This window comes from Pseudomyrmex gracilis, unplaced genomic scaffold (assembly GCF_002006095.1).
Source record: "Pseudomyrmex gracilis isolate BER0280 unplaced genomic scaffold, ASM200609v1 scaffold_95, whole genome shotgun sequence".
NCBI lineage: Eukaryota > Metazoa > Arthropoda > Insecta > Hymenoptera > Formicidae > Pseudomyrmex > Pseudomyrmex gracilis.
The window spans coordinates 220265-245115 of NW_018020679.1; the positions used below are offsets into that span (position 1 = coordinate 220265).

The 24851-nt window shown below is 46.0% G+C and overlaps 1 protein-coding gene across 8 annotated transcripts in view; it reads left to right on the top strand.

Moving 5' to 3' along the window:
• Positions 1–439: 439 nt before the first annotated feature.
• Positions 440–24851, top strand: part of LOC109855680 (forkhead box protein P1) — a 237348-nt gene continuing 212936 nt past the window's right edge. For 2 of the 8 annotated variants that reach the window (XM_020430167.1, XM_020430168.1), the window contains exon 1: positions 443–1253. In XM_020430167.1, coding sequence (XP_020285756.1) covers positions 1224–1253 — 30 coding nt within the window. In that variant the 5' untranslated portion in view covers positions 443–1223. Of the gene's footprint in view, positions 1254–13541; positions 14095–24851 lie in introns of those variants that run through there. The other 6 variants (XM_020430166.1, XM_020430169.1, XM_020430175.1 and 3 more) reach the window with 4 other exon arrangements.

Here is a 24851-nt window from a genome sequence, read left to right on the forward strand (position 1 = left end):
GTGCAGTACAGATTGGAAAACACAGGCCGCGTGGGTCAGCACGCCGAGTCGACGCTCGCCGCGACTGCCTCTCTCTCTTTGGAAGAGGCGAGGAACACCCACGCCAAGCTGAAGCGAAAGAAGGAGAGGAGTCGTTCTGGACAGAGACGGAGAGGAAAGGGGGGAGGGGATCACCCCGCGAGAGTGGCGCGATAATGCGCGCGACGAGGACGTTCGACGACGGAGCGACGGAGACGAGGGTATCCGTCGAGCGGAGGGAGACACGCCGCGCGACGTCGACGGAAGCGAGACGCCGCGATGGTCCTCGCAATGCGCCGACTCAGTAGCCGCGTGCTCACCGCGACCGGAGGGTTTCGCGGCTAAGCGGTGCCGAGCGTCGCACAGTCGCGACGGCAGCCACCGGCGCGCGGTTATATCCCCTTTTCTTCAAACCTGCACACGCAACCCCGCACCGCTACGTTCGGCGCACGTTTTGCCTGTCTCCACGACGGCGAGGGAAACGTTGTCCCAGGTTGCGAGAGAGAGGGCGTTCTTCGCGGCCACCCGCCGCCACCCCCCTCCGGCATTCACCCCCGGAGCGAGAGAAAGAGACAAAGAGAAAGAAAGAGGAAGGGAAAGAGGAAGAGAGAAAGAGAGAGAGAGGAAAGATAGAGGGATAAAAAGAGAGAGCGTCCATCGCCCTTGGCATCTTCGGGAATCGGTTTGCCTCCTTCCATCCCAGGCATCCGTCAACTCGGCTGGCGTCCGACCGAAAGCCGGGCATCGTTCTTCAATTTCGCGACGACGGTGCACGTGGCGCGCGCGGCACGCGGTGGTTTAAGAGAAGGACAGATAGATAGATAGATAGGTGGATAGGTAGCAAGCGCGTGCTATAGAGAGTTCGAGAGAAAAGGACGAAAGGATTAAGAGAAGGGGCGAAGGGAGAGAAAGAGAGAAAGAGGGAGAGAGAACGATAGAGCGGTACAGAGGGAGGACAGAGGCGGAAAAGGGGAAGAGGTGGCGCAGGAGACAGAGAACGAAAGGGGGCGGGCGGGAGGAGAGAGGGTAGGAAGGATAAGAAACGGTACACGAGGAGTTGCATCCCCGACGGATCGAGCGAGTCACCAGAGGAAACCAGAAAGGAGCTTCGTGTCTTCCTTCGGTCTTTTTCTGTCAATCTTATCACGTAAAGAAGGACGGAGGAACCGACGGCCACGAGTGAGTCGGCGAGGAGGAAGCGGGACATGCTGGAACCACGCTGGAGACCCGTCCAGGTAGCCTTACTCATCTCTCCCGCAACATCTCTTCAATGCACTGCCTCTATATGTCGTCCGATGCCTTGATTGAACTCTTGACTGTCTTGTCCGCGTGCCTGCAAACGCTCGTTAATATAACGCATCTGCGTCGCACATGCATCCTCTGCTTTACTTCACACGCACACACACACACACACACACACACATACATACATGCACTTGACACATACACTTTCTGTTTTTCTCTCTCTCTCTCTCTCTTTCTCTTCTCTTTTCTCGCTCGTGCTTTATTTGTTTCACTAAATGCTGTTTTCGTTTCGTTTCTTCCTTTTTCATTCTCTTCGCTGGATTGTTTGCCTGTTTCGCTAGTTCTCATTCTTTTGTCACTCAGCTTCGCGTACGTTGCCGCTCTTTGAATTGCATTGCACCCGCGGTGGCTGGTGACAGCCACGTGCCATCGGCGCTCCTCTTCGCACGTTGCCGCTGCTGGACCGTGGCTTCTTTCAACGCCTCGCGCGGTGTTGTTTTTCGTATACAACTTGACGAGACAGAGGTCCCGATGTGTATCGCAAATTTTTTACTTTGTCGCGATTTATTTATTGCCCGTGCATCTCTCACAAGTTGTCTCTCTTGTCTCCGTTCTATTTCTCGCTTGTGCGCATATTTTTAGGTCTATTTCCGCGATGAAAATAAATTCAAATTGCTCGAAATTGCTCCCATTAAAGTTTGACGGACAGCCATTTTCTTACGTTTTGCGCGTACACATTTTAGGATTTATAATGCGATTGTGCGCATCGTATTTCGCAAAGCTCGCGCGGAAAACTCTGTCGCGAAATCGTGGAAATCGCATCACGATTTCGTTCGCTGTTAACAATCGCATATATAATCATTGTTTGCGCGGTATCACATATCGGTGTTGAACAAGAAATGCAAAAAAAATGCGAACGGACGGAGATTGGCGAGTGATTTCGAGCGATTTACTTTAATCGAATTTAGGTCGTGGTAAAAATAGACGGGTCGCAATTGGGGATTATATATGATACGCTACAAATTTCGTACTGATCGATCAATCTCGCAAGAAATACACACACTCGGCGATGATTCCTCCCCTCCTTCCCTTTCTCATCCCTTATTTAATCCCGTCCGACGCGACGGTTGCAAACATCGGACTGTTCGAAACACTCGATCTTCTCTTTTTTTTTTTTTTTTTTTTTTTTTATACAACGCATGCAAATTTTAAGAGAACGTTAATTGCCCTGCATTTTGCAAGATCCATCGTCTCATTGCTTATTTCTTTATAATTAACACAGTGGCGTGTTTCGCGTGTTGCCAAAAGGGAAAAAAAATTGCGAACGTCGAAATAGAATCGCGTTATCGCGTTATCATCGCGCTCGCCACCGAGCGCTGCCAAGACGAGATGATGATGATGATGATTTAACTTCGCCACACTTGTTCTGACTTTAAACAAATTAAATGCGCGCGACGTACTCGCGCGCTAATGCAGACAAATAGTCTTTGCTTTGAAATTTCCTGATTGATCCTGCGCGTTTCACCGGTTCGGGGCGATATTCGTGGAAATGACACTTTAACGATCGCGACAAGACAAATAGGCGCGCCGGACAACCAGAATGGTTGGTCAAATAAATCTCACTACACGGCCCAAGATTAACTACGCGCGCGCGCGTTACTAAATACGTAACCTGCCTCGGTACAGAAAATCTTTTGCGGTAAAGCGCATTTTTCCGAAAATAATCTTGGCAGAGACGCGCCCCGTCTTTGAAGCCGGTCTGGAGTCTCGCGTAATCTAATATCGTATGAATCATCGGTACCCATCGGCTTGAAGAAGAAGTCCAACGACTTGTTTCGAAACGTTTCTGACAGCCTGACAAAAATTCCTATTTCGTGTTTCATCGTCTGTCACGCAACGCCTGCATGAAACGTTCGCGCGACGGGGCGCGTTTTGCTGCCACGCGAGCAACTTCAAACAAAGTGATCAAATGGAGAGATCAGTGATCATTATTCACGTTTGTGAATTATGTTACTGCGAAACGTTGACGAAAGTATGGGATCTGTGCGATCGCGCAGGATCGTAATGCGTTTTTCGAACGCGATAATAGGAAATTCGATAATTTGCTGACGTGTAAAATTATAGCAACAACATTTAGAACATCTGTCTGAACAACAGAAGAAAATTAAAACGCTCGTGAAATATAAATCTCGCTGAAACACGTTCTCATCAACGAATATATATATATATATGTATATATATATATATATTCTTTAGTCTTTATCTCCAAAATTGTGACTAAAATTGGCGGATGATTTTGCAAGCTCGGTTTTAGAAATGTGTTCTCGAAAATATAAATGCGAAGCTAAATTTACAAGATCGATGTGTTTATCAATATTTACGCGCGCGATTTTGTGACAAATAATGTCATTATGTAAAATAACGTGAAATAATTGCGAAGTAGAGTGAACGTAACGGTGCGCTCTTTAAATTCGACATTGGAATCCTTTGATTCGAACGAAACATCGGGGATGGTATTGTTGCGCATTCGAAGAGGATGAGACGGGAGGTGACGGCAGTTACGCTTCAATCGGGCAACGCTCCATGTTACCTCGAGATAGGGGTGATTTTTTTCAGAAGTGTATAGCCGATAGAGGTAGTCGAAGGTTCTCGGTCTCGGCAGTGCGTGTATGTGTGTGTGTGTGTGTGTACGTGGGTGGCTCGTCTACGAGACTGTAGAAGTCCCGGGTGGTGTAGTAGGTGGAACACCAGAGACGGAGGCGGTCCTACTCTGCTTGGGGGCGTTAAAGAAGTGGGTGGGGTTGGCCACCCCCGCGCGTCAACCCTTACACCCCACGTCTCCGAAAGCTCGGTGTGCCCCCCCAGATCTCTTCGATCTCATATTCGCCAATCAGCCGACCCATCCCGGTTCTCTTTCGGGGTACCCTCCACCGACGGAGGTCGCCTCGTCACGGCCATCTGGCTGTCTGGCTCCTTGGGGTGATCGTCGATTTCTTCGAAATTCAAAGATCAGCCCCGGCCGAAGCGGAGAGACGGACTGAGCGCGGCAGAGTACGGCCGAGTGTCCGACGGACGAAGCATGAGGATATATCTCACATGTATAAACGAAGTCGTGATCAGCCGGCTGATCGGTTCTGTGTTTCTCTCCGGGAACAAGTGTGTTTTGTGCACGATTTATACATGTATCTTCGGACGCGGTGATTCTTTTACGACTTGACGACTTCGGCCTGGCTGTCACGCCTCTTCTTCGCGGGTTTGCGCTGGGTCGACTGGGGCCGATACGGAGGCAGAGAGGGTGGTGTGCGCGTCAATCGTGATATATATTTCGCATCATCCCCGCCACCTTGGCTTCGCCCATTTTCTCACCTCCTCCGCTCTGCCGCCGCCGGTTCAGACGTACGTGCGGAGTACGCGGATGCACACACACCTACGGGTGCATGTACACGCGAGAGCACACGAAGAGAGAGAGAGAGAGAGAGAGAGAGAGAGAGAGAGAGAGAGAGTGCAAGCGGGAGCCAACACAGCTGCGGCGGCATAACCCCCCCGTTTTCGCGCTTGCTTGGCACGGCACAGCATCCCTCTTCGGCCACTTCCGGCCGGACCAGGCTCCGCCCACTTTTATATTAATCACGTCTTGGTTCGCTCCTGGCTTCTGTTCTCCATCTTTCTTCCCCAGTGAACGATTTCCTACCGCGGACGCCTGGGAACCACACCTTTGCCCGTTGGCTTATTCATGTCCCGGGCTCGCGCGACGCGGGCCTCGACATTTCTCTCTTGCTCTCTCTCTCTCTCTGTCTCTCTCCCCTCCGGGCGTTTTGTCTCTCTTCTTCTCTCTTCTATCCGCCGCATTTCGCGGAAATACAACGACGAGGAGATGCGCTCTAGACGACGTGACGGTGCAAGGCTGATGGAGATATTCACATGGCGCTCGCTCGCGCTAACTTCTTCTCAGACGCGTCGCACGAGGTGCGGTTCGATTTATGTATGGCGGGTGGCGATAAGAAAAATAATAATAATAATATTTTTATTTTCTGTCCCCTTTTTTTATTCACCGCACCGATGTTTCTCTATCGCGGCGTAACACAACATTTGCTTATCGTGTGACACGTTTGATACTGTTTTTTACGTTTTCTGTGTTCTCTCCACCGCTTCGTCAATTGCAACAGTTCTCGCGTTGTGAGAACTGCTTTTCGAAAAAGAGCATCAAAGATTCTCGTCACTTCCTTTTCGCGCGGCGAAAAAGCGAATCGCAACGAGATATACGCGTTTCGAATGCGGCGTTCGTGCGCTCGACTCTGGCGAAGTAATGAATAATAACCAGTTATTATTACCAGGTCGAGAGCAATAAACACGCAGCTCGCAAACGCGCGCCCCTCGCGCCGCAATAAGGTTCGTCACGCAGAGGCACGACATTTGTTTCCGCGCGTGGAAAGAGAGAGAAAGAGTGTGTGTGCGTGTGTGTGTATGCGCGCGCGCTCGACTCTGTTACGAATGTTACCTTCCGACAAACAGATATTGGCTCCATTGTCGCACGTTGTGTTGTATCGCCGACTGCTTCTCCGCCGTGCTTTCCGCCAGTCGACGACCACTTGGCCGCCACTCTATCGGCTCGTTGATACACCGCGTCGCACGCTTTTAATTTCTCTTTTGACAGCTACGCATTTCCCTCGTCGAACATCGGTCGACGCGCTGCTTCGATAGACGAGATGGTTCGATAGACGATCGCGGGCGTCGAGCACACGCGAATCTATTTATTTTGTTCGCATCGCTTCTCAAAGCTCTCCGCGAGGTTTGTCAACGGAAATGACAGACAGGAGTTGCATCGTGTACCGGATTAGATTTGAAACTCGAAATAGAGGAGAAGAGGAAGAAGGGAGATCACCCGGGGGGGATGATTTTACGACTTAATTTCCATCTGAAAAACGAAAGGGAAAGATCCGCAGCCGTTAGTAGGTACAATGTTAGCATGAGATATCCATCGTTACACATTCGGTGTCGTGACTACTGTTTCCCGACCTACCACACCTTACTGCTCCCTTTTTAACGGCGCGCGCGGCACAGGTACGCGCGCTGTTTTCACTCCGCAGATCTTAATCGTAGCGTGCAGCTCTGTCTCTCTTTTTTCTCTCTCTTTTTCTCTTTCTCTCTCTCTCTCTCTCTCGGACTGCAATACAATACATTTGCTCGACCAAACATCAGGAGAAATCGTTCTGAAGATAAAACGTCGATGAAACTTCATCACAACGATGAACACACACGCACACCCTCTACCGTGTCCCAACGAATATTACTCATTGTCAGAATTTTTGATGAAAATTTCATGAAAAAAATCGCCGGGCAAAATTGTTACAATACCTACGGTCACAAAAATGCTGTCTTCATTACTCACGACAAACTGACCGAGGTAGTTTTTTTTTTTTTTTTTTTTTTTTTTTTNCAAAAATGCTGTCTTCATTACTCACGACAAACTGCTTGAGGTTGGTTTTTTTTTTTTTTTTTTTTTTTTTTTTTTTTTTTTTTTAGAGGGAGAGAAAAAGAGAGAAAGGGCTCGCGAGAATGTGTGTGTGTGTGTGTGTGTGTGTGTGTGTGTGTGTGTGTGTGTGTGTGTGCGCGCGCGCGCGTGCGTGCGTATGCGTCGAGAGCGAAAATATATCGCGCGCGTCGCGAAATTGACGTCGCCGATGCGGATCGTCCGGATTCCTACGGCCCGGGTTCATTTTGTCGCGATAATACGCATTCCATGTCGTTCCGGCGGCGCGTGTACGGCAATGCATCATCGCCCCCGCGACGGGTATTTGTCAATAGAAACAGGCATCGACGCCGCAACCGCGGCGGCAAGTATACCGTCAATATACATAACGGCCCGGCTGTTGACTTGTTACGTTGTCGCGCACCGCCGATGATTCGATGATTTGCCGATCCGTGACTGTCCCGTGTCAAATATGCCCCGCGGCTGTTCTCGCGGCCGCGTTAACACGGAGAACGCCCGGGTCTCGTTCATTTGTGTTCGGCGCACCAACGCGTCGTTACATTTAGATTATCAATTCGCCGACGATTGTGATGCGCCGCCGGTTTGTACTTCGACTCGTTATGTCGCGACAATGGCTCCTCTCCCTCGTCGTCGTTGGCGATAATAATCGCGGAATAGCGTAACGCCCACCCAACGCTCTCGAGTGACCGAATTTTAGCGGCGAATCGGGTCGGTCAGTGCCTTGTGAATCTTCATCGCGACAACGCGTTGTCGTTGCAACGGAGCGGCTGTCCGATTCGATCAGCCATTCGAATCTATCGTCTTTTCCCGAACTCCGAATGATTTTGAATGCGTCACACACATTAAATGTGACAATTCTTTCATCGCACACGTTGGTAGTCGAGGCTTATGTACAATATATAAATATAAATGTTCGCGCGCGCACGTCTCGGCGCGCAGAACAAAACTCGTTACGCAAACAAGCGACCATAATAAATAAACAAAATGTTTATGAGTTGCGGCGCAAATGGCGCAATTTAATGCACTTGTTCGATATCGCGCATAACGCATTGTGCCACCGTCGACAAGTTTGTGTTGCGCGTATAATGTTATCGAAATGGTGTCGACCTATTTGAAATATTGCATCTAATGCGACGCGTTAAAAACATAATAGCAATGAAATTGCGGGATTATGCTGTCAGGCATCGGCGATGACTCGCCGATCCATGACGGAGCCGTGTCAAATGTGCCCTCTAGCTGTTCCCGTGTGCGCGCTTAACACGACCGGCTCATTTGCGATCGGCGCACTAACTCTCGTCGTCGTTACATTAAATTATCATCCCGTGATTCTGATGCACCGGCAGTTTGTACGGCGACTCGTTATAACACGATAATGGTTCTGCGCTCGTCTCTTCGCCGCGATTAGCGTTAAACAGACACCCGTCCACGCAAACTCGTGCACCGTGTCCGACGACGATCGTGACGTCAATAACTGATGTATCTGCCCGTTGTGGTGAATCTTCATTGCGACAGGTTACGAACTGTTATGGCCGCTGTGATGTTACGGCATCGACGCTAAATGGCCAAATCGGGGAGCGATCCGCCCCGCGAGCGGCTCTCGCACGTCTCGCATGTCTTGGAAAGTATCGATTTTATCTTACGCTTGTAACAAAAGAGTATGCGATTCGCAAAAAAAGAGAAAAAATCTCTTCGTTAATTAATTTCTCCCTTTTAAACATTTCTCGATATATACGCGTCGCTCGTGGTACGTAACAATTACGTAATTTTTACTTTGCGTATTAATTTACACAATATTTCAAATTTTCGAGGACGAGAGAAAATTGTGTGTGCGACGAAAACGCGAAAATAATAATATGAAAATAACGATCTGACGTACGCGTGTCGGTGGAAGACAAAGGAAACGCGAGTGTCGCCGCGATGCGATGGTTCGTATTTCGTCCGGATATCGCCCGTCCCCTTTGTGTACAAATCTACGTAATAATTGATATACGATGGGGCCACACGAATACAAACCGACACACACACACACACACACGCGCGCGGGAGGTTTTAATATGCCGCCCCGCGCGCTTCCAATGTCCAGCGCTCTCACTGCCGGGATCTCTATTATGGCAACGGGCGCATTGCAAACGAGATGCATCAGGAAGCGCGACCAATGCAGAACGAGTGGATAATGATCGGCTTTTCTTTTTTTTTTCTTTCTTTTTTTTTTTTTTTAAGTTCCAACCCCGACTACGCCGCCCGCGCTCGGATCGCCCCGCCGACTTTGTCGGCAACCCTTTACCCGACGTCCCGCAGGGAACGTGAAACGCGCTTTGTAACGTCGCGATTTCGCGTTTTCGTTCGTCCGAGCACAATGACGAGGAGAAGGGGGGGACGGTCGTCCTTTTCTACTGAAAGAAAACCCGTAATCTCGTGTAACGGTATACTATCGGAAGACGCGGCCGAACGCATTCGCCCAGGAGCGCTATTAAATGACTTGCGAGCGGATTTTTTTGCGCGCCGCATCGTCGACGACAAAAATACGGAACGCTCGGGCGACTCTTTGCCGAGCGGAAAGAGAATCGGACACCAAAAGATGCTCTTTTCTCTCTCTCTCTCTCTCTCTCTCTCTCTCTCTCTTTCTCTCTATTGTATTTCCGATTCAAAGAGAGTGCGCACGAGCGTCTTTGGTCGTGTTTTGACACATGTTTCACTCGGTGATTTTCACTTTCGTGTTTTTTGAATATATTAAAAACGTTACACGAGAAGATATTTTACGTACTTGCATGTGTTCGCGCGACAGAGATGTCGCTTTACTTACTTCCCTCTCTCTGACGAGACAATGTTTCTTTATTGACAACCAACTGATCGCGAACGAATCGACTTTATGAATCAATAAAAATTTACGTTGCATATAAAGACGATAGTCGCGAGAGAGAGAGAGAGAGAGAAACTTTATCTTCGTTTCTAAGAATAAATACAGTGAGAAACAGTGGCGGAGCGTACAATAGATACGAGGGCGAGAGTTAACCCGAATGTAAATGACCTGTATCTGAAATCACTTTCCCGTTGTGTACCAATTACCGCGGAGATACGCGTGTAAAGGGGATGGTCGATGTGCCGGCGAAACATAAACTGCGATAACCGTCCGTATCTCTCTGCCTTATGGTCGGATTGGTCTGACGTGAGTAGGTCAGTTTTCACTGCCGAATCACCACCAACTGCGATCAGCACCGCCGCACGCGGTGCTAACAAGCGCGCGAATTTCACGAAATATACTTCCTTTCGTTTTCGCTCGGGGAAAGGGGAGAAAAAAAAATCATCGTGCAACTCGATTTTTTCGATTATTCGTTCGTCGCGTGCAACTAACTAACGTCAACCGGGTTTTTTTTTTTCAAATTTAATTCGCGTCGTTTAATTGCGATAAATCGTGAAAAATATTATTGTTGCGAAAATTCTTACAATATTTTTGTCCGAAAATGAAATAAAAAACGTCTGACGTTATTATTTTTTTTTTTCACGCGAATATCCGCTGACTGCTTTGCCGCGAGATTTTGCCGATATCGGTAGTACCTGCATCACATTGTGTCACACAATTGTGTAGCGCGCTGTTGAAGCAGAGCAGTCTCGCACCACCGCGCGCTTTTCTCAGGCTCTATTGGAATAGGAAAATCGGCCGTGTTGATACCGCTATTGAAACAGCCGATCATTACGCACTCGTTCCGCATTATCGTCGCGCTTCTCGATGCATCTAGCTGCAACGTCACCGGCATAATGGGGGAGACGCTCCGCAGCGTCCGCGCGTCGCCGCGCGTCCCTGGTACCGACGGGTCATATCAAAATGCAGCTCGTCCGTGTTTGAATTCGCGGTTCCATCATGAATCAATTACCGCGCGGATTCGTACACAACGACGAAAGCCCGGGCGTGAAGGATGAGGAAACATAAAGGGTGGGTCTCGCATGCGTCGTTGAAGGGAAAAGGGTTTGTGCGTCGATGCACGTGTGTCGCTGACTGCACACGCGAGCGTGTACCACCCTCTCTCTCTCTTTCCTCCCCCCTCGAGTCCGGGGTTTCATCGTTTCCGCACGAATGCGCCGCTATCGTCGTACACCGATCGTTTCGTTTTTTTTTTCCGCCCTCCTTTTCGCGCTCTTCCATCGCTTCTATCTTCTTCTCTTCTTTTTTTTTTTTTTTTTATTTTTCTACGATAATCATCCTATCCAACTTTGCCCATTCGAAACGATGGCGCAAGTTCGTCGAAGTCACGCCTAGAGAAACGCACGGAGGATTCCGTGCGGAGTAAAGCGCGCGCGCGGGGGCGGCTCTCTTTATTCGCTACAAAATGAGGCCCCCTTCCCGCGTAAACGTCGTCGCGACGACTTCGAATGTGTCCGTTTGTTAAACGCTGCGCGCGTAGTTGCATAATTACCGAGCAAAGCTCGGAGTCTCGCAAAAGATATTCCACACACACACACATATACATTTCAGTTATTTAATTTCAGAGAACCTCTTACGGTGAGATTTATTCGATAAATATATATTCTGCACTCGCGTGTACAAAAAATTTGTTACTGAAAATGATTTTGCTTCTGTTTGTAAGATAGGTTTCCATCGACGTCGATCGAATGCTTTATTTGTAACGCGCAAGTTCTCTCAAGCAAACACACACACAATTCAAAATACAACAACAAACAAATACGTGTCAACAAACAAATTACAAAAAAAAAAATAAAAGAAAAACAAAGGTCACTAGGAGTACATGTAGAAATTAAAGGACAAATATTGACAAAAATAGAGATAAACGACAATAAACAACAATAAAAATAAATTATGTGGAGAACATAACATTGATCGAAATGTTGATACGCGCGAGGGAACTGCCGTTGATATCGATGATAATTCATGTGCGAAAAATAACCGCGCCTGTAGCGCGCAGGACACGCGCAATTGATATGTTACACGTTGCTAAAGCGAAACCTATATTACACATCCTATTTGTGTACCGCGCTTTAGCCTTAACCACATATGACATTAACATATTGAACGTGGCATTATTAAACCACATGATGCTAAAGTGGAGGACAATGTCGAGTATATGATTGTCGTTATATCGCACACAAAACGCGCGGCACGGCGGCGCGACAAGATGTGCGCGGTGTGTTCTTTCGTGCACCCGTTTGTGTCCCCCGTTGAGTGGATTTTAGGAAATTGAAAAAGTTTATATCGCACTTATATCTTAGTAGAGTAGATTTTTCCTCAAGAAAATTACACACATCCGTGTGCGCGCGTGTGCGTGTGTGTGAGACATTTAAACTATTAAATTTTAAAACTTATATACGAGAGAGAGATAAACGGTTTTATATCACGTGAAAGTGAACTTTGCGACGCGAAAGGAGGGAAGAGAGAATCCAGAGATCTAATCTAATAATTCGCTTTCGCGCATTTGTTGCTTGTTTTTTTTTTAACAATCTCAATTGTTCGAGTGTCTTCCGCGCTCTTGTCGTTCTTCGCACAGCGACGGAATTTCCCGAAAGAAGTTTCACATCTCGGCCCGTCTTCTTTTTCGAATGTCTGTGTAGATTGTCATGAGCGACCGCTCGGGTTATGCAACGCGCGCCAGTTGTCGGGGGCCTAAATTTAATTTAAACGAGTTGAGAAACTTAAACGAACACAGTTGTTTTCGCGCGGAAGTATTTATAACGAACGGACTCGGTTTTCAGTCGATCGTTCACTTGTTTTTTTTTCTTTTTTTTTTTTTTTCAAACAATTTGTTCTTTGACTTTCTGAACGAGTTATCTCGCATTTGCTCTTCCGACGACGGTGACGACGAGTCGCAGTTTGAAAATGTATCACGTTTGCAAATGCGCGTCACTTCCGAATGACAAACACAACCGAACGGGTTTAAATATTTTACACATTTGGTGCGACGTGTGATTTTATTTGTGCGCGTTGTTATACTTCTTTTTATCTGGTCTGATAAAAAAAAAAAAAAAAAAAAAAGAAAATGTGTATTTTAGAAGAACTCAATCGTGTCAGTAATACAAACGAGTGACAACATCAGAGATCTCGAGACACGACGATAAGCGGTTCAATAAACGAGTAAATAAATAATAAATCTAGATACTCTCATTCTCGGGTTTAGTTCTTATTTGTTCATCGCAGAGATTGGCCTCACGAAATTGCGCATTGCCGATATTTTCTATCCCCCATTGCAACGCGCGATATTAATTAGTCTTATCGTGATCATCAGAGCGCGCGTTCTATATTTTAATCGACTTACACACACAGATTATAGATCTCGTCGTGTTGTATATGTACTTGAGATATGTGTCGCTTATCAACAGTTTTATATATCTGAAAGTTGTTTACCGATTATTTATTTACATCTGATTTCACGTTTCGACATCAGCTCGCTCGGAAAAAAATTTGTCTGAGAAATAAAACACGGAGAGAAAGAAGAAACGCGGGATTTAAGTATTAAAAAAAAAAAAAAAAAAAAACTTTTGCGCAATGTGTGCGCCTATTATTCGAGGCTTACACACAGTTACATCACAGAATCGTTTATTTTTACGTTTCTCGCGGCACCCGTCAAATTTTACAGTCGGTAGGTACACAGTTCGGACGAGATAAGACGCTCGGGAAAATGTATTCGCGCGCGCGATCGCTATATAAAATCATTGCGGACTGAATCGGGAACTAGAAACCTATTCGCAATACCCACGCGGCTCACTTTAAATTCCTTGAGACTTGAGCGGTCTTATCAGTTTGTCGACACTGTCTGTCAGTGTTTCGCGCGGTGGAAAGAGACCGAAGAACTCTGCAAGGAGAGAGAGAGCAGTGCTCGTGATACGCGGTTACAGTCCGCTTTGTTCTCGCATTGGTTTCTCGCCAACTGAACTCGGTGCAAATTTCTGCATCGGGAGTTGTTTTTTTTTCTTTCTGAAACGCATCTCGTTTCGCGCATACGATCGCCACACGCGTCGTTTTCGAATTAATAGTTCTCCGTCTCGGGACACAAGCATCGAGTTTCAACGGAGTATATTTCTTGTGTGCTATTTCGCATTTTCGCGAAAATACGCCGACTGACGTAATTTGTGTGAATATCTGTGAGATACATCTGTTGATTGCGAAATTGCGGTGGATCGAACAGTGACACTTTGATCCGGACGCGAGAAAACCGCGCTGAGAAACGGAGCTGGAAACTGCATTTCGTTGAAGTGCAGTTGAAGTGCAGTCGATGATTTGCATTCGTGTGCTCGCAATTGTGACCGTTCTGCGTTCAGGAATGTGTTTCTTCATCGGTTGGCGCGAGGGCGGCATAAAAATTCCTAATTTATGAAGCGGCCGGTCCATTAAGGTTTGTTCCGCTTGCGATGGTAAAATTGTTCATCCTCCGTATCTCTCGTTGAGAATATCCGTAGCGCTCGCGCGCGCGGAACTTTTAGCGATTTGACGTGAGCAAAAGAAGAAAAGAGAGAATCGCATTTTTTTGTTTTTGTTTTATTTCGCAACAAACAAACGCAACTGAGAATTATTACAAGGGAATTGACGTGAAAAATATAATTAACGATATTTAATTATAGTCTGATGGATTTCGCGGAAAGAACAATATTGCCTCTTTACTTTTCGTATTGCGACTCTCTTATCTGCGCTCTCGTTGTTATTTGCACAACGCTGTTTTGTCCAAGATAAGTATCCCCCGTGTTCACCTATTGTGCTGTATATTATTTGCTCGACTCTGTTTGGTGTTTCATGACACGTTTGCGACTCATGCCACACAACAAGCAGATACTGATCTACTTGCAATAAAAGTTTGTATTTTACGACACAAGACAAGCATGTAGTTTGCATGTGTTTAGAAAAAATCGCTTCGAATATTACGAGCGTATGCGTATAAAAGCAAATAAAGAAACGCACGCGCAAAATAAAAAAAAAAAAAAATATATAAAAAAAAAAGAAGCCGATATTCGAATCGATATTATAGTCAAAAATTGTCTCGTGACTCGTGTTTTCGAAAAAAACAAAAATTTGCTAAAAGTCTCGTTTATCTCGAGCGCGTTGTATCTTGGCGAAAAAGCGCGAGCTTCGTACCCGGAAACGTCACTCCGGCCGTTGCGCGAGGAAGAAGGGCAGGGAAGAACGAGCGCGCGCGATCTGATCGCGCGATCCGCTCCGTGGAAACGAGGCGAGCGCGCATCATGGTGGAGCGTATAGCGGTCGCGGCACGGGCGGGAGGGGAAAGATGACATAATCCCACTCTCGCAATTTGCGAAACAGATTTACGCGTGGGACGGGCGCGGGCATTTATGATAATGTGTAGCGCGGTTTACTGGACGCGATGCTCGATGTCGTCGAGTCGTGCGTGCGTGCGAGTACGTACGTACAGCGCCGTTCAGAACCAGCTGTCGACGATTACCCGCGAATCTCGAATTTATTTTCGAGTATTTGTGAAAGTATCTTTCGACATCGTATGTGTTTTTGATTTCGAAACGGATAAGCAAACAACTTGTAGCGTGTCGTGATTTGAATTTTTTCAAAACAACTTCTCAATTAATTAAGAATCAATTACGTTGCTTGTCGCTCGCGCGACACTCGATTCATTCGAGTATGGCGGCATATCGCAACACCACACAGCGGTCACTCTCATCGATCGATAATGGGCCGTCAATCGTGGCGTGAGCAAGGCTGTCGAATTAATCCAGCCATCTCCTTCGATCACGCCTGATTTGTCCTGATTCCTGGGCAATGCTATACACCCGCGCGCGCACGAGCGCGAGCACATAAATTCGCGGATACATACACGCGCGCATCGGGGAACACATATAAAGCGCGATATATCGTCGCTTCGCTTGTGAATCCTACTTAACGCCGTCCCTGATGCCCGAGCTGACGCACACGCACCGATGGGGCACACACGCACACGATGTATGCGACACGCGGACAGGGGCACCGGGATAATCGCGCAAGACGATTGGTAGCTTCCTGTCGGTCACGTGACCGGCCTGCATCGCGGAAAACGGCGCGGCGAAACGGGTATGGGGCTGTGTGCGGAGGATGACATTCGTTGCACTCACCCGGTGTCATTAACTATGTCCGTGTGATACGCGATAGATTAAACGCGCGCCACGATACGTACAAGGCGCGCGTACATATATTCGCTAATTGATCGGGAAAATTTATCGGGACGACATAGCTTCGCGCGCGACGCGTCTCAATAATAATTGTCGTCACGTACGGATGTGCCGTACTTTAGTTTAATAATTTAAATGTCGATGCGACACGATCTCGAAATTGCGACGTTACGTCACTTATCGTCTCACTCACGACGTCGAACGTCTTGATTTGAAGTAGGATAATTCACAGGCGTTGTGTTGTGTTTTGCAAACGAATAGATTTTGGTTAAATTTACAATTCGCATCTTACGTGTCCGTTTCGCAATCCGATAAAGAGTCCGACGATTTTATACACGTATACACATCTCGCGCGATTGTACCACAAACATAATTTCGCGTCGCGAAAAAACAATCGGTAGATTGCGGCAAATTGATCGCGTGAGCGCCGTCGTGGGGAACTAATAAAGCGCATTTTCTGTAAANAAANAAAAAAAAAAAAAAAAAAAAGGAGAAAAATTACACATTTGTATCGCAAGTTGCGATTTCGACGCAGGATCACGTTGATGGGTAAATTAGTCGCGCTGACATTGACTCGGCTACATACGTCTGTATATTCGTGACGACAATAATTGCTCGTCGTATCCGCGCGCGTGCACGTTCGGGAGAAAATTCTCGGTACACGCGAAACAATCGGATAAACATCGGGTGTACATACGAAAAAAAAAAAAACATTACAATTGACACGTGTGTGTGTGTGTGTGGGAAATTCAACAATATTGCATAATTTATTTTGCACCGTTGTTCTCGTCCGGAAAAACCCAAATACCGCGGAGATTACCATCGCCACGTACTTTCCAAATGCGCGACTTCCACCGAAGAGTGTTTCTCGGGTTAAATCTTTCTTACAATGTAATTACATATAATTCGCGCGTGAAAAAAAAAAAAAAAAAAAAAACGGGAGACTGCAACGCGTCTCTCCGTGTCGCGAAAAAACTGCTAATTTAGAACCGATAAGATAAAGCGATAAGAAACGAAAAAAAAAAAAAAGAAAAAAAAACGAGCGTAATTACATCGAGCGTGTAAATCCATCTTTCGCGCCGTTACCTCCTCGCCCTTGCCGATCGTTTCCTTGCGAATCGGGGAGATAGCACGCGCGCGCGCGATTATGCTACTTTCCGGTGGAAAAAACGGAGATTAGAGTCGCGGCGAGACGATGACGACGACGGTTGCCTCGCGCACACAATATCGTGCCATCTATTTTGTAATAGAAACAACGGAAGAGCCTAATTCCGCGAGGCTGCCTCGCTCTCGTCCTCCTCGCCATTAGACGTGCAGATACATGACCGGCGCGCATGATGCCATTCCTATCTACCTATACTTACTTACCCCGGCTACCTACCTAATTATACCGAGTGGTCCACTAGGAGCGATAAGCGATTTACATACCGAACGGCAACGATGGATTTACCGCTCGGCTGTGTGCGACGTCGATATAACGCGAGAGTGGCTCGGAGGGGGTTTCCGAGCCGAGTCGAACCGAGCAGAGTCGACCGAGAGAGGCCTGAGAGAGGCCGCGCGCCGACTTCGCTCCACATTTTGCTCCTATTTCAGGAAGTCGGCTCTCGCACAAATAGTGGCATTGCCATGCGCCGCATTTTCCTCTCTTTCCTCTTATTCGCACTTCTTGCTCGGCGCGCGTTCACGGAAATAGTTGCTCTTTGCACTCCGCGCGGAACGCGCGCGCGGGAAAGCGGGAGCGAGAAATGCTTGTCGCCATGTCGCGCGCGCGCGCTCTCTCTCGCCTTTCTTTTTCTTTCTCTCTTCTCGATTCTTCTTCTTTTTCTTCTTCTAGTAGTAGTTCCCGCTTTGCCCCGCCCGAGAGATTAATCTGGGCCGATTAATTAGAATGTCTCGGCGAATCAAAAGGTTGACGCGGCGAAGACGCTCGAGTAAAGAGACGAGAAACTGAATTCGCATCGCGGAGATAAATTTTAAAATTTCGCGCACCTTTTTTCAATACCGTTTGTTAATTAATTTCTGTAATCTAGATTTCGTACAAATTGTTACTCGAATTTTATTTGAGAACATCCGCGTTTCGAAACACTTTTTCCAAAATTGATGAGAATTCTTCTCTCGATCAAGTTCACACAGCCGTTTATTTCTGATAAAATTATTTTAGTACACACGCATGCCGTGAAAATAAACTAGAAATAGACTTGTTTATATCTTCACATGTGACTAACATAGATAAATATAAATATAAATACCGGAGGAAAACATATTTGTGTCGCGAGTACCGGTTTCGATAACAGTCTCTCTCTTTCTCTAACGTGAAGAGAAACACACATGTTCAAATATATACATATTTTATATATATATATATAAAACTTATTGTAACGGTGCCGGCAAAAAGTAGTGCGCTCGACGCTCATTCGCAGGCATTAATCTTACCCGTGTCTCGCGTAGCTTCGCGCTTAATAATTGATAAGTAAATCATTCACTCGAGGAGGATAGGCATGAACGTGCCAAACGATGAGACAGATTTACTGTACGCTCCATTCTTGGCGGCTCGAGTATATTTCTCGCTTTGCTCGCTGCGCGTTTTCAGCTTCCGCAACTAAACGCGCGCGCGCGCACATGCTCGAACGTGTGGTCGTGTTTTTTATCTCGTCTGGATTATTTATTTACACACAACTATACGCCGCTCTGTCTCTAAGTTAATTTAATAAATGTCTCAATTTACACGGCCCTTCGCATAAATCGGCAAGTCCTATAAACTCAAATTTTATACGCACTTGTGCCAACTTTATGAAGCAGATAACCTTGGGAGATTAAGTAACATCTGAAAATTTCGCGGAAAGTATCGTCTTTGATAGTCGAATTAATCGCGGGATGTGAAATGAATGTAATTTTATTTCAAATTGGCGCGGATTTTTGGAGATGCGAAAATTAATAGCGAAAAAGGAGCAGCACGTAAATGTCGTCTGTTTCGGTACTTTAGAATATTTCCAGCTTCTTTCGTTTTTTGATAACTTCAAATTCGATTTGATTTCAATCTGATTACAAGCGCGAAATATATCGAGCAAAGCAATGACAACAGGCCTCTATTTTCGACTGCGGTTATTCTTAGAATGACGTAAATTTAATTGCGACAGGCGTAGCGACGCGCAGCAGCAAACATGTATCGCCTTTGAAATATAGCTTGGAAATGTAGTGCACAGCGGCGATTATTTAATTTAATTAATTATTCTTCGTTCATCGAGCGAGAGAAACTCTCGAGGTATATTTCTAAGAATTTTTTTTTCACATTTAAAAAATTTTTATATTTATTTTTTTTTTATATTTAATCGATTTATCACGTCTTATTAAACCAAACAACATTTGGTTAAATGCAGAATAGTGTTTAAATCGAAACAAAACTATAAAAATTGCACTTATTGAAGAAACCGTGAGCGTATACACGCAAAACTTTTATTATTTGTCATATTATTTCTTGGCCCAGATCTGTCGTTCTTTTAGAAAGCGCGGCGGACTTAGCGAAATTAATATTTTTGAAGGAATAATGAATTTTCTGACTGCCTAAGTTGCGCGCGCGCACGTCCCGGCTTTAAATCTTTTTCGTAATTAGATTACGGCGCGAGATAATGAAAAATTTGCCAGGCTGCAAGTTATCACGTTCTTCCCTGATGCTGATTTATAATTTGTATCGCGTTAAAAAAAAAAAAAAAAATGCAGTTCTTCGCGCATTGTCTGTTGCCCGTGTGAACTCGAATTGCTCACGTTTGCCCGACGGCAAGTTTCGTCGTCGAACACGTCATTTCATTGACGCTTCGCGAAGCTGTTAAGTTTGATCAATTGTTTCTCAGAGAGATGTGTGCCACGTAAATGTGTTAAAAATTAAAAAAAAAAGTTTCTCTTTTTCTTACGAGGAATCAAACGCCGAGCGTATTTAGCAGCTATCGCGCGAGACAAATACGCGCATTGCGATAAGATAATTCTTACAGAACGGTCACGTGATTACAATAATCGCGTACATGTTTGCTATCTGAGACGTCGAGAAAATTGAAATATGAATCATACCGGGTACGCACACACCTCGTGTGTGTCTCGCGCCCGAAATAGCGTCTGGCTGTCTCACGTTCGCGAAGAAGTGCGTATTTTTCTTTACTCTCTGTCCGCGCATGCAAAAAAAAAAAAAAAAAAAAAATGATCGAATTCCACTCGGAACGATGGAATTCCATTTTATTGTCGTCGCAAAATAAAAATCTAAAATAATCAAAGAGAGAGTAGAACATCATCTATTTATTCAAACATGAATTTTCGAGATTTGACGTATGCCGGAAATTCGCGCGCTCTCTTTCTCTCTTTCTCGTCTATGTTTAGTCTCAATGGCCAATTTACATCGGCAGTGGAATTTTTCCCTACAAGCGGTAGATCGTCGAGTGTGTTACGGACTCGGCACGCTGAACCCGACGTATTCGCACGACGACGACCACGAGCGACGAGACGCGACGGCTTGTAGTGGCTCATTCCCGTTGATAAATTCGCGTTTGCGTGTGTCTGAATGCGCCATTGATGAGAGGTAGAAGAGAAAGAGAGAGTGGTCAACGCCGGCCAAGAACCTGGGTCCCTCCGGCTTGGGTTGAGCGCGCCCGCGCGCAGACATTAGTATTAATAGTTATGAATCTAGAATAGAACGTGCCAGGCTGTTGATGTGGATACGCGGCTCGCGCGTGTTTTACGGCCGAAAGATATGAATGCAAATGTGCTGCGCGCCGCTAAGAGATCGAAAGAGTCTTCTCGGCGGTCCCGCTCCCGCGCGCGCGCGCGCGGGAAAGGAAGACACGCGCCGATAAACCCGATGAAGAAGAGCTTCCCGGAAAATCGCGCGTCCTAAAGCGCGCACAAACCCGCTGGGAATGCCATTAGGGTTAACGATCCCGGGTGTGCGTTATACTACGGGATCGGAGCGTGTGAAAGCGCGAAACACAGAGGCGCGATTACAGCGCGGTCGAGTTGGCGAATTCGCGCGAGCGGATTCCCTACAGCGGCGATTAATCGCGGCCTTTTCAGGCCGCTGTGCCGTGGGAGTGGGACTCTGTCCTCGAACACATCACAAAATAAAGTTTTTTTTTTTCACTTGACTTTGAGAGATCGTTGACGATTTAAATTTCAAAATTCGATGTATAATCAAATAGAGAGGAGAAAAAGAATTGTTAGAATATTGAGTTGAAGTTAAAATCACGCATTTTGAACGCGCCATCGAGGAGACAGCGATATCGTTGCGACGATTATATTTCTCAACGCGAGAAGAGTTCAAGCTTTCCGAAATGATGTATGTAAGGTCATGGATAATTTTGCTGGTGTCGCGTATCTCAGGGTTTTGGACCTATTTAACCAGAATTTATGTTCAGTTAATTTTAAAATATGATCTATAAGCGACACTTTTGTCGCGAGAGAACTAGCGCGACCTACTTGAGAATAAATTAATTACGTTAATTTTGATATCTATTTATTTTTGCGAGAAAACCCGTTAGACGGATATATCGAGAGCCGTGAGAAGAAAAAAACAGTCGATCGAGGTGTATATACGCGAATCGTTTCGCGCATTATAATCTTTAATGCGTCACGTCGGAACTACGTTTCGAGAGCCTCGTATTTACCGAGCGAAGCAAACACACGCGGTGACGTTCTCCTATCATCGTTAGTGTTGTTGTCCGCCTTTGACGACACATCGTTACGCGAAAAGTAATAATAAAGAGCGCCAAGTACAATAATGACGGCTGCGGATTTTGTACAGGATCGGCGAACCGCGAACAACGTCAAGTGCCCTGCGCTCGCGAAGTGGGTTGAATGTACGTGCGGGGTGGACGGATTGATAATCGGGAGGGTGGGCGCGCGCTTACGGTAGCGGCCGATTGTAATTATTTTTCCCCGATGAATCTCCGTTGCCGATCATCTTGTGACTGAGCCGCGGATGAATCGGCGGCGTCAAGTGTCGTCCCCTCATCAATCCCGGACTCGTCGTGTAAAACGACGAGGGAAAAGAAAAAAAAAAAAAATTAAGCGCCACCGGACCATATTGGAACGAGAAAAATCTCTCTTTGGCGTGCGAATTCGATATTTTTCGGTAGACGTGACAATGCGCGATCGAAATCAATCAATGCGCGACAACAAGCAAACGATATTGTCCAAGACGGAAACGTCGGTCACAAACACAACAGAGAGAACGCGAGATCTTTGCAATTTGAGAGAATTATCCGAAGATTCGCACGATATTTAAATAAGATACAGTAAACGTGACTACAGTAAAGTCACGTGACTTTAGTTACGTGTTTGTTTTTTTCTCCTCCCTGTCACGTAACTTTACTTTACTAGTCAGGTTTTTAAAGTCACGTGACTTTAATCACGTGTTATTTTTCCTCTCTCCTCACTTTTCAATCGCATAAAAATTTTGCGATAAAAGGCACGAGTATACCTCGCGCCGTTCGAGCGCGACTTCGTTGCGCGTGCCTCGTGATAATCGCAAATATAAATGTTTTTTTTATTTTTTCTAGAAAATATCGACGCGAAGTTTGTTATAGGCGGCGCGGTAAATACATACGCAAAAACAAACGCGATATCGAATAGTTTTTTTTTTTTTTTTCCCGCCAACAACCGGTTTATATATCGGCGCATAATTGTGAAATATTTCTACCGCGATTCTCCTTATTTTGATAATTTGGTTATCAATTGTTCTGCAACGCGCGCGCGCGGAGAAATTCTGCTCTCCAAATTGCTGAAAATTCCATGCGGTGTTAATTGTTTTCGCTATTGCCCGTGTTTTCTCATAATACGGCGTCGAAAGTATGCGTTATGCAAATGATTGAAAACGATGCGCTCGCCAAGCTTGCAACGTTTACACACACACACGCGCGCGATAAAGCCGAACAAACATCCGGGAGCGAGACGTCTATTGCATTACTGTGTGAGACGCCGCGAAAAGCAATTGACAAAAGTTAATTGAACAAATGTGAATATTCGACGGTCAACAACAAAACGACGAAATAAGACACCACGTCGCGGTCTCTTCGGAACTCGCCGAGTCGATTTATTCGCGCGTCATGTGCAATATTATGCACGATGACGATATCGCATCATCATAAAATTGCAAATCTTTTACATCTGATCTCGTTGCCCCTCACTTCGCGGAATAATTACAACGCAGAATAATTAAATCGTCACAAGAAAGATAGAGAGAAGAAAAAACAGAAAGAGAGAGACAGAAAAAGAGAGGAAGCAATCGCGACACAGTGGCTCTCCGTGCGAATCTTATCAGTAAATCAATTAAGAAATTTAATATATCAGAGGACCGGTGCGAACTCGAACGTTGCAATTTGTATTAATCCAGTAAATTGTTGGTATTTATCGTCCAATGATATCTCATCTCATCACGACGCGGACAAACACACCGGTAGTCCCGCAGGAGGAGTTTCCCGTTCCGTTTACCTTTTCGCGGAGCGTGCGAGTTACGATGACGCCGGCAACAGGATCCCAGATATCGTAAGGAGCTGCCCCTCTCTCTCTCCGGATTTATCACCGGTTGCTTCGTTATTTACCGGATTACCGGCCAATTAACTGACGGTGAGGTGTAAACCCGTGGAAAATCGATCGGGCAAATTTATCGGGCGTTCGTGCGTGCGCGGTGGAGGAGAAGTGAGAGGAGGGAGACGTGTATATATATAAAACAACACACGCGATGCTATCGGGGACTCCGTTAGCGCCGCGGCAGAGCGTGAGGAAGGGAGAGAGACGGTTGGGAATCGTCTCCGAAGTTCTTCTACCTGCCGCCCCGTTTGAAACAAGCCAAGAGAGCACGAGTCGGCGGGCGCCACGAACAGGCGAACAGATGCAGTAAAGAGTTTCTCGACCTCTCGACGGAGAGTTCGATCCTAGAGAGACTTTGTCTCTTCCTCTCTTTCTGTTCTCATCGTTGGATTGAGAGAATTCCGATTTCTATTTGAGAAGAACTGAAGGTAAAACTAAAACAACGCGCATACGAAGATCCTCGTACGAGACATGTTTTTTTAATGAAATTATTTTTGCGAGAAAGGATGCACAAAAAGAAAGAGAGAAGGAGATATATATCTCTCTCCTGTCCTCTCTCTCTTTCTCCCTCGGCGCATTATTAATGACATAATTACATCTCTCCCGAAGCAAAGAAGTACGTAATTACAACGAAGTTGTTTATTACGTCAATTATCGAGCGAGCGCGCGTAAACTGCGAACCACTGTGAACTATCGCGACAGCCGCATCACACAGATGTTAAATATTAAACGCAATCGCGCGCGCGAAAGAGGTAGACGTGCTTTAGAAATCTTGCCAGACATTGTCGCGCTCTCATTTGGGGAGGATATATGATTTAACGAAGCTGTGTGTCAAAATGTGCGAGACGACGGAAATATTACATGTAATATTTGATCGCTCATTATACCGTCTCCACCATCGAATCGGAGGGGGGTATTTTTATTACTCGAAATAATCCGATATGGTTTGATGGCGCTTCCGGACGTGTGAAATATTGAGAGGAAACGTTGCGATTCTCAACGACTCGCCGGGCCGACGAGACGCGCTTTAATAAACACGCGCGTAACAACGTGTACGTGCGTTTCACAAGTTTGCTTATGTATGCGAAAAAAAAAAAAAAATCATTTTCTCCTCCACGGAAACGCAGATAATATTTTGCTGTGAGTGTGTTTTTGTTTAATATAGAAAAGTAAGATGATTTTGTGTGCAGAGAGATATTGGTGTTGTCGTTACGTCAGACTTTTTAATATCTCTTGCGTAATTAAGGCTTTTATCGTGCGATACATCAGAGGATAAGGAGTAATTTTTTTTTTTTTTTTTTTAACAAATCGTCTCTCGAGAGATAAAAGCGCGAGGGCGGAGAATTGAGATACGATTAGTGTATCGTCACATAAAGACGTCACTTCTCTCTCTCTCTCTCTCTCTCTCTTTCTC